Genomic DNA, 11,064 nt, shown 5'->3' on the forward strand with positions numbered 1-11,064 from the left:
CTGCACATGCTAAAGGAAGGTAGAAGTTACCGTATTTTTTGAATTATTAGGCACATTAAGCGAACTTTACTCAACTCATTCTTCTTGCTTCCTCTACTTCCGTACCATTGATTCATTAATGTTGAATTCTCTCACAGCTGCTCTGTGACCATGTTCTGGACCTGAAAACAGGGTTTGATCTTTGGTTTCATTCTATAATACTGGACTTGTTTTTCTACAAAGGTTTGAACTTTGAGGGTGTTTAAACAAGAGAGGGAATTGTGAAAATGTTTATGCCTGTCTGAGAAATGTGTATAAAGTATGTAGTGAGGGGTTTTTACAGACTTAAAACATCTACAATAATTGTAAAAAATAAAGCTGGCTACTTCGCGGATTTCATCTATCGTGGGTTATTTAGAATGAAACTCCCGCGATAAACGAGTGACCACTGTACTTTAAAAGAACTTAACCTTTTTTGGCTTTGTCCCAAAAAGGGTGGACAACCACAGACCTCTGCAGCTATGTAGTTCATAAGAAAACACAGCATCAGCACAATGATCTGTATAATCATGGGAATCAGAGACTCATATTCTGAGGAGCTCTTCTAGAAATGAAAGGCCAAACCCCTTAAGCCCACCTGTGCTCTGCCTGTTCTGCAGTTGTTTCCTGCCTGTCTCTGTCTTAAAAGAACCTCCTTTTTCTTACCTGCTGTGTGTATGGCGACTTTTTTATGATGGGCACACACATGCAAAGACTGACTAGGATCATAGCATTATGCGAAAAAAGGAAGGGGGACAGAAGTTTCAAAGACAGCAAGTGTAGTGGTACACGCCAGGTACACACAGAGACCGGAGATGGATTTAAATGCAAGGATGTCAGGGAAAAGTAAAAAAAACAAGAGAAAATATGAAATGAGCAGCATCTGGCTGCATTTCAATTATTTTGGAGACTACAAAGCTGAGTGCAGAATTTATAAAATTGGGAGCTGACTAAAGTGATACCCACTTTTATTTTCAGCAATTTCCACTGTGGAGGACAAAAACTTTTAAACTTGTCCAGGCCTTAAACCTCGTGTGTGTTGTTACCAGTAGTAGTAAATGCATGAAAAAAAGGCTTTTATGAAAACACTGATTGCAAAATTGCGGCACGGTGGTTAGCACTGTTGCCGCACAGCAAGAAGGCTTAAAAAGGTTCAATTCCACCATCAGGCTGGTGTCTTTCTGTGTGGAGTTTGCATTTTCTCCCTGTGTTTGCGTGGGTTCCCTCCGGGTACTCCGGCTTCCTCCCACCGTCCAAAGACATGCAGTTTGTGGGGATAGGTTAATTGATTAATCCAAATTGCCCATAGGTGTGAGTGTAAGCGTGAATGGTTTTCTGTCTCCATGTGTTAGCCCTTCGACAGACTGGCGACAGACAAAATTGCACCCTTGAAAAAGACTGCTTTAACAGTTGAGTAATGCATATTACACAAAGTAAACTATACATAAAATGCCATGGTAATTTGGGGCTTTTAATTATTAAATTACATTGTACAGCATACAGTTTTATTGACTTTAAAAACAAGAATTGGGTGCACAAGTTTTGAATCAAAAATACAGTTTTGAATAATATATTTAAATAATATATTTAAATCTATTAATACGTGGTGCTAAAGGCTCTACAATGTCTTATAATTTGACAAGTCCACAGCCTGATAACTTCTTGTTATTGATTATGATTGACTTGGTAGTTTCTCTTTGCAACATAAAGTTAAGATTGCAAGATTTATAGATAAACTACACAGTCTATCTTTTAAGTATACAAACACAAAAACACACACAAACAAACTGAGAGTGTGAACATTTTCTGTAAAGCTGCTTTTCCCACCACTAATGCTGTAATTCTTCTCTGAATCAAATACAGCACAAAAACGCTTGAAATGAGCTCTGCTAAAATTAGTAAAGCTCAATATTTACAGCCAACATCAAACTCTGCAACTATGAAAGTGTTTCACACTGCAACAATATAAACAGTGATGTTCCACAGGTATCATCACAAAAGCTTTACTGGCGTAACACTGTCACCAAATCTGAATTACATTACTGTTATGTTACATATTATGTTACATTATTGTTACATGATCTTAATTTCATGCCACTTTGATAACAGAGTCTCAAAAACAGCTTTTATTATATTTTTTGATTAAAGATAAAAAGAAAAAAAACATTTCTCTTGAAAATCCTCATATTATACATGAAAGGTTTCCAAAGTCATTATCCCCCTTACTGGCACGTTCTCCTTTTCAGTTTTTACACTTCAGAGTGTTTGATAGCATTTGCTCCACTCTGAATCCAGCTGCTGATTATTTTACTCTTTAGTCCAGGTTTTTTCAGGTATTTAGATGAAAAAATATTGAAAAATATTTTTGTTTCACTCATACCATAACCAAACTACTCAAAATCCTGAATTCTAACCTAATTCTAATCTAATCAGTTTTATAACATTAATGTTTTCAGTTTTTTGGTCTAAACTGATGTGAGATCTTTTCTTCTTTTTTCAGCTGCCGCATTTAGGAGTCACCACAGTGGATCTCCTGCTTCTATCTCACCCTGTCCCTGTCCCTCCTCTGTCCCACCAACTAATTTCACTCATGTTTAGTGGTATAAAAATTTGTAATTAAAGTACAGCTTATAGGATCAATGTGATGTTAGGTTACGCAGGTGTGTGTAAGTGTGTAAAATAACCATTTTAATGTCTGTAAGTATACATGTGGTGTGGACATATACAGAAATCGAGATATTACTTTTCTACTAGTTAATATTCTCTGCTGCTCTTATTTCTCAACTTGGTTCATTACTCTTTAGCCTTACTTCCTCTCATTTGGTTTCTTTTTGTGATGCTAACTTGGCACAATATTTTCTAAAGTTTGGTGCCTGAGGATCTTGTTGCATAATAAGCCTGGGTGTATTCAACCAGAAGAAACAATTTCCTCTGTCTGCCTCCTGGTTCCATTTTTTTCTTCTTCACTCAAGTAATGGGAAAAGAAAAAAGAAGAGAAAGAAGCCAAGTGAACGAAGACTGGGGAAAGGAAGTTGGAGAGGCGCTGTGATGAGAGTAGAGGAGAAAAGCGGCTTACAAGATGGATGCTCTTTTGAGGAGAGAAGATCTATATTTTTTAAATGAAGCGGGTATGCCTCATTGATATTTTTACAAGAAAAACACTGTCAGTGTGGGTCAATAAAAATCTCTGTTTTGCACTCTGGATTCAAGCTGCAATTGGTTTTGCTTCCCAGCTGGAGCTCTGGAATCTCTACTCAGTTGTCAAGCTTTCTTTCTAGCAGATTATCACTCTTACCCTGAGAAATGAGACCACGCAATGATCCAGTCTATCTTCATTTGCAGGCACAATCCGCATTAAAAAACACTAGTACGTACACTAACACATAACCGCACAATCACGAGCCGGCTCTGTAACACTACATCTCTGCTGGGGAAGCTCATTAAACACATACACCAACAGTGAGAAAAACCAATGATGCAGTGCATGATACGTGTGTGTGTGTGTGTGTGTGTGTGTGTGTGTGTGTGTGTGTGTGTGTGTGTGTGTGTGTGTGTGTGTGTGTGTGTGTGTGTGTCGGGGTGGTGGGGCACGCTCACAAATTGAACAAATGTACAAGAATACAGGGGAAGAAAAGACAGACAAGGATTAGCAAGATGATTGAAGCGTGCTGAGAAATCACTGAAGAAGTCAAAACCATCTGCCTGCAGGTTTTTATAAGGGATCCAGTCTCTACAACTCCAATGGATGGTTGCTGAGTTTAGGGCTAAAAGCAACATTGCTTCTATCCTCCTCTGCATGCAAGAAGAAAGACTCTAATGTTAATGTTTGTGAATTCAAGAACTGCACCACAGACGGTATATAAAAGATGGGTGTTGCTATTTGTGTGAGAATTCGACATTAGCTTAGGGGCTGACTAGGGCTGGGCGATATGGCCTAAAATTCATATCACGATATAATTTAAAGCATGTGCGGTAACGATATATATTGCGATATATTCTTTTCTTCTGTATAACGTATTTTCCACACTATAAGGCACACTTAAAATCCTTTAATTTTCTCAAAAATCGAGAGTGTGCCTTATGTATGAATTTTGGTTGTCCTTACTGACCTCGAACCGATTTTGGCGTGCAGAAATCTGTTAAAAAATGTTTTAGTACAACTTTGGTAAGCTGCACTGCTTGATGGATTGTCAGAGCATTACGGCTGCCGTAGTGAGGAGCTTCGCAGAGTAATCTGGGTCCAAAACTCCATCCCCAAAGTCAAACGAACACTGAGAGTTAAAGACGGTCTAAATTCTTTAATATTTAATAAAATCATCAGCGTTGCTGCTTTACCAGGTGTAACAATTAAGTTTAACATCCAGGCATCCATGAAAACAGAAGTTATTAAATTTAACGGAGTTAGAAGTTAACAGGAAGTTAGCTCGCTAGTTTCCACCTAAACATCACATACCATGTTCTGACTGAGAGATTTTTGAAACTAATTAAAACGTACAGCTCTGCTACCACTTCCAAAATAATGAAGACAGAAAACTAAACAGCAGTGGCATTTGCAGGGTCACTGAAGTTGGACTACCTGGTATATAATGTTGTATTACGTGATTGCTAGCTACACAGCTATGTTAGCATAACATTAGCACAGTGAAGCTGGAGGATGAACAACAACTTTTTTTCCCACTCAATAAAAGTTAACGTGAGGGTTTCTGGTGGTCAGGGACAAATGCAATCGCATAGCAGGATGCTATACACGGGCCAAACTTCAGTCAGGAGAACAACTGAGATCATTCGTCCACAATACAAGGTTAGTTATTAATATACTGCAACATAGAGCAGCTGTGAGAGAATTCAACATTAATGAATCAATGTTACGGAAGTGGAGGAACCGCAGTTTTTGGCTTTCCCCATATTTCAAAAGTGCTTCATCTCTTTGCTATGACTCTCAGCATAATTTGCAGATGATAATTGTTGTAGCCAATGCGATGCTTTCGACCAAAACAGGCGCAGCTTGATGACATCATCAACATGCGCTATCGCGATGGAGCGGTATAGTCAAAATCTCTATCGTTGGCCAATTTTATATAGTTTCTATCGTATATCGTTTATATCGCCCACCCCTAGGGCTGACCCAATCTAGACTCTAAAGAAGTGATCTATTTAGAGCACAGGGTGGAACACTGAACGGTTCAAATAATAAAGGTTGGCAAGCTACCTCCAAACACATGTATAAGCTAACTCAAGACTAAGACTAATAAAATAGCAACGTTTCGCTCATTTAAGCTGAAGCACAAAGCTCTTGGGTGGTCTCTACCACACAGCCAGTGATATGATTTTCAGATCATTGAAATACTCCAAAAGCAGCGACAGTCAAACGCTCCATATGGGAGACACAAATTAGCAAAGCTGAAGCTTCTACTGTCTGGTCAGCTATCAACACCGCTATTAAGCCTGAACGACTTGAACTCAATTCCACTCACACCTGTCATCACTAAGCACCTGGTACATTTCATTCAAAGCCATTCCACCATGAATAACCTTCCCTATGGAGACCCCCACCAGTTTGCCTATACAGCAAATAGGTCAAGTGAGGACAAAATAGCTACAGCTCAACCTTTAACACAATCATCCCCAACATCCTGGTGAGGAAACTGTCTGACCTGTCCCGGCTCTCACTTACTCCTTGATCCTCAACTTCCTCACCAACTGCCCACAGACTGTCAAACTCGTTCCTCACCTCTCCTTTACTTGAACACTCAAAACTGGCTCCCCACAAGTGTGTGTTTTGAGCTCACTGTTCTACACTACCCTAACCCTAATCTGCATACAGGGATTCAAATCAATTCGATTTTATGTATACAGCGCCAAATGTCAACAACAGTCGCCTCAAGGGACTTTATATTGTAAGGTAGACCCTACAATAGTACATACAGAGAAAAACCCAACAATCATATGACCCCCTATGAGCAAGCCATTTGGCGACAGTGGGAAGGAAAAAACTCCCTTTTAACAGGAAGAAATCTTTGGCAGAACCAGGCTCAGGGAGGGGCAGCCATCTGCTGCGACTGGTTGGGGTGAGAGAAGGAAGCAGGATAAAAGACATGTTGTGAAAGAGAGCAAGGGATTAATAACAAGTATGATTCAGTGCAGAGAGGTCTATTAACACACAGTGAGTGAGAAAGGAGACTGAAGAAAAAATACTGAGTGCATCATAGGATGGGAATCCCTCAGCAGCCTACACCTATTGGAGCATAACTAAGGGGGCATTCAGGGTCACGTGATCCAGCCCTAACTACATGCTTTAGCAAAAAGGAAAGTTTTAAGCCTAATCTTAAAAGTAGAGATGATGTCTGTCTCCCGAATCCAAACTGGAAGCTGGTTCCATAGAAGAGGGACCTGAAAACTGAAGGCTCTCCCTCCAATTCTACTTTTAAATACTCTTGGAACAACAAGTAAGCCCGCAGTTCGAGAGCAAAGTGCTCTAATGGAGTGATATGGTACTACAAGGTCATTAAGATAAGATGGGCCCTGATTAGTCAAGACCTTGCATGTGAGGAGCAGGATTTTGATTCAATTCTGCATTTAACAGGAAGCCGATGAAGGGAAGCCAAGATTAGAGAAATATGCTCTCTCTTTCTAGTCCCTGTCAGGACTCTTGCTGCAGCATTTTGGTTTAACTGAAGGCTTTTCAGGGAGTTTTTAAGACATCCTGATAATAATGAATTACAATAGTCCAGCCTGGAAGTAATAAAGGTATGAACTAGTTTTTCAGCGTCACTCTGAGACAGGATATTTCTAACTTTAGAGATGTTGCACAAATGGAAGAAAGCAGTCATATTTGTTTAATATGAGCATTGAAGGACATATCCTGATCAGAATTACTCCAAGGTTCCTCACAGTATTACTGGAGGCCAAGGTAATGCCATCCAGAGTAGGAATCTAGAGTAACAATCAGGATGGCAGAGTATATTTCTAAAATTTCCAGGGCCAAGTACAATAACGTCAGTTTGATCTGAATTTAGAAGCAGAAAATTAGATGTCATTCAGTTCTTCATGTCTTTATAAAGACCTGGATGCAGTTAAACCAATTGCTGTGTGTTATTTGGCTTCATGATAGATAAAGTTGTGTGTCATCTGCATAGCAGAGACTGTGATGGGCTCTGAAACCCCATCACAGTACAGGATATGAGGTGCTGAATATGTCTGTGTGGTGTTCAGTAAACAATCTGGCTGTAAACAACACAAGGCCAAAGGAGATGATCCTGGACTGTAGGAGGCACAGAGTAGACCTGCCTCCACGCTACATAAGCTGACCTCTCCTGGAATGCAAACACCTCCACCATCATCAGGAAGTCACAGCAGCATCTGCACTATGGTAAATGGTAAATGGCCTGTATTTATATAGCGCTTTACTAGTCCCTAAAGACCCCAAAGCGCACTACCCGAGAGTGCTCAGAAGGAACAACATCTGTGAGAAGCTGCTGACCTTCTACCACTCGCTATAGTGTATCACAGTGTGGTTCACACATTGCACCCAGGCTGAGCGGAAGACGCTCCAGAGAGTAGTCAATACTGCACAGAAGATCATCGGCTACGCCCTCCCCTCTGTTGCAGACATCTACACATCCCACTGCCTGAACAGAGCTGAGAGACTCCACCCATCCTACATCTTGCATCCCACCTGTTCGACCTGTAGGCCTTTAGGAGATTCTACAGGTTAATCCAAACCAGGACCATGAACACACGCCCCACTTAAAGTCACACATCAGTACCTCTCACACATACAACACACACACACATATGCACAGATACAGTAACACACACTCACACATAAACATACACATCACTACCACACAAGACAAGTGCAATACTTGAGACCAACCTTGCACATTTGTATATACCTTGTACATTTGCACAGTTTTATAGCTGGTATTTTTAGATTTATTTATTCTAAATGCTGCTACCAGGTAGCTGCTTCTATATTTCGTTGAACGTCTGATGTTTAATGACAGTTAAAGGATTATCATTCTGATTTTATTTGAACCCAGTGCAGGAATAACAGACTCCACCACTTGCAACAGAGGGCACAATAAAGAGAGATAAATGCTGAATCTGAATACATTTAAAAGCTACCGTTTTAACCCGAATGACCACATACACAGAAAAATGAAAGGAAAATGCAACATAAACATGTTCAAACACGTTAGACAACCACATGCTGTCACAACAGCTTCAGTGCCCTTTGCAATTGATGAGGCTGCAACAAATGCTGTTTAACACAAAATCTCCTTTAGGTGTTCAGCAAGTAAAGATGAAATGACTGTAAAGCAAATAGCACAGGTTTCTCACTTTTTTGTCCTCTAAATGTTCAGTAAGCTCTCCTTCTCTACAGATCAGGTTATTGTCATCACTGTAGAAAACAGTCTCATCTGAAGATGATCATTCACAACAATTTGATTTACAGTGACCCTTTCCCAAAGGGACAAATGTTCTGGATCATTTCACTGAAGGAGTGGAATGATTCAGGTAATTCCTATTCATTTAAGAATTTTCTTTTTCCTTGCAACCCACCTATTGTAACCTTCGTCCATAAAGATTTCACTGAATGTCACCTAAATTAGAAGCAGGAAACATGGCATGAGCATTTTCCATGCTGTTGGTTTTAGGAACAACAACATCTTTAGGCCAGGATAAGAGGTTTAGCTAAACATGGGGCTTTCACCGATGGTGCCACCATTTCAATGGTCTGAAATGATGGTAGTTAAAAGGTCAAAATGGGAAAGCTATGAGCTGCCAGCTAGTTTCAACCAAGGCAAACCATCCATTCACCACCATTTTCTTTTCTTTGAGTATTTTTTTTTCTTCATAAGGTCACCACTATGGTGAAAAATAAGAAGTGGCCTACACAGAAGACTTATTTCTAAGTGAAAGAAGGGTCCCAAAAAATATCAGGGATTAGAACGCTAACTTTTCGATAGATAGATAGATAGATAGATAGATAGATAGATAGATAGATAGATAGATAGATAGATAGATAGATAGATAGATAGATAGATAGATAGATAGATAGATAGTGTTTGAGACATCAACTTTGTTCCTCACTTAGTGTCAGCCTGCTTTCTAATTTGCATGCTGATGCTCAGACTCGAGGAATCCCCTCTCCCAATTAACTGCGGAGCTGGCTGACTGGTGATTTCAATATTTTTCTTTGTCTCTGCATCCACTCGTGCCTGATCGTGGCTCCCACGCACACGAATGGACTCGTGTCCACACGGAGGATTTGAGGCTGCATGTGCAGCCCGTACTGCTGTGCCAAAGTGGTTGGAGCTGCTGGCGCAGTAAACAGCGAGACGCTGCTTCAGACTCGCTCCTCTCCCTGCCCTACTGCGAGTCGCGCGAGAGGAGGTGTCTGAGAGGAGCAGAGGGATGCCCGGAGACGAGGTGTTTTTGCGGTGCATAAAAACTCAACTGGCGCCTCTGTCATTCCACTTGGATGCGAACCAAGACGCAGAAGGACAGAGAGCGCAGAAACGCGCAGAATCAGACATCACTCTGGTTTCGCACGAGAAATCAAACGCATACCTGCTGTTGAGACGCTGCTCCACAGCAGCCCGATCCACAGCACCGCGGGCAACATGCAGCGGAGTCGGTAATCGACCGAGCAGGCGGCCGGCGGCATGGCAACAAACCCAGTGCAGAGAAGAGAGACTCAAGAGAAGAAAAGAGTGTCAGCTGGTTTATCTGTGGTCAGGCGGGCACGTAGAAGCGTAGTGTCGCGGTCAAGATCGTTGGGGGTCCGCATGTCAGAGCAGCATCTTTCTGACTGGCTGCAAGCAGCGCCTCCTGCTTTCTGCCTGAGATCTGCCTCTCCACCCTCCCGGCCGCTTCTCCACGGACTCCTCAGTCCTCTCTCTCTCCCTCTCACCCGCCCACCTCCTCCACACACGCAGCCCGACCTTAATGATAATGAAACTTTTGCTCAGAGAGTGACGGTCTGTATTTGTGTCAAGCTGACAGTAGGCTGCAGCAAGATAAGGGCACACTTACATAACGGAGAGAGAGAGAGAGAGGGGCAAAATAACGTTGTTCCAGGTAGCGCAAATTTTCTGGATGAATTGGAAAATTGGTGGGGTGAATGGAGGAGTCATGGAGGTGGAAGGCCCACTGAGGATTCATTTCACCTCAGGTTGGCACTATTGTTGTAGCCACTGCAATCCAACGCTTTAGAGGGAGCTCTAGGACAGAAGGAAGGCTGGAAAATAATATTGATTTTATATACTCCCAGGTTGGGTCCTTCAGGGTATTATATGCATCAAATATTATAATATATTCTGAGCACATTGGCTCTGAAATAAAATACAGAAAGTTTCAAGTCGTAAAAGCAAGAAAGCATAGAAATCCACAATACCAAGAGCCATCAGGGAAAAAAGTAACGTGTGAGACCTAGAACAGGAAAGTGGACCTGGTACAGAAAACAGATTTAACAAACTCTGAGTTGAGATTGGAAAGTTAGTTCAATCGACCTGGAGTAATAAGAGTAATGCCTGGTAATGGAAAAAATGAATGATATAACATCTGATAATTAGCTGTGACCTGAAAGACAGGAAACTCGGACAGCTGAAGATAAATAATATGGATCAAACTAATGGTGATTAGAGGGTTTAATTAGGAACGTGTGATATTAGTCAGACCCAGAAAGACTGAGTTTGGTGATTTGCAATGAAAAAGATGTAAAGGTTAAATATTTACATTTCAAAATGTTGCCTCCCTTTTAACACTCATCATCCTTTAGATATTTAGATCATCTTCAACACGACATGAAATACATTTTTGTCGATCTGTGCAACTGATAAATGATTGTTTACTGATAAGTGTGTTTTATGTCTAAAGTGACGTACAGATTAATTTAATTTCAACTGTTTTTGCTACTGTAATGTACCATAAATATTTCAGTGAAGATGAACTAGTTAACAATTTGCAGCTCCCTTACTTTCCACAGGGGGACTGTTATAAAGGCTCAGCTGTACATTTTGTTATAAACTGATAATAACT

The 11,064-nt window shown here is 40.8% G+C and overlaps 1 protein-coding gene across 1 annotated transcript in view; it reads right to left on the reverse strand.

Moving 5' to 3' along the window:
• The window catches only part of sez6l (seizure related 6 homolog (mouse)-like), a 108,232-nt gene extending 98,460 nt beyond the window's left edge, over positions 1 to 9,772 (reverse strand). The window contains exon 1 of the mRNA XM_080869478.1: positions 9,595 to 9,772. Within this exon, the coding sequence (XP_080725604.1) occupies positions 9,595 to 9,691 (97 nt within the window). The 5' untranslated portion in view covers positions 9,692 to 9,772. The remainder of the gene's footprint in view (positions 1 to 9,594) is intronic.
• Between the last annotated feature and the right edge of the window lie 1,292 nt (positions 9,773 to 11,064).

This window comes from Rhamphochromis sp. 'chilingali' (genome assembly GCF_963969265.1).
Source record: "Rhamphochromis sp. 'chilingali' genome assembly, chromosome: 2".
NCBI classification, from domain to species: domain Eukaryota; kingdom Metazoa; phylum Chordata; class Actinopteri; order Cichliformes; family Cichlidae; genus Rhamphochromis; species Rhamphochromis sp. 'chilingali'.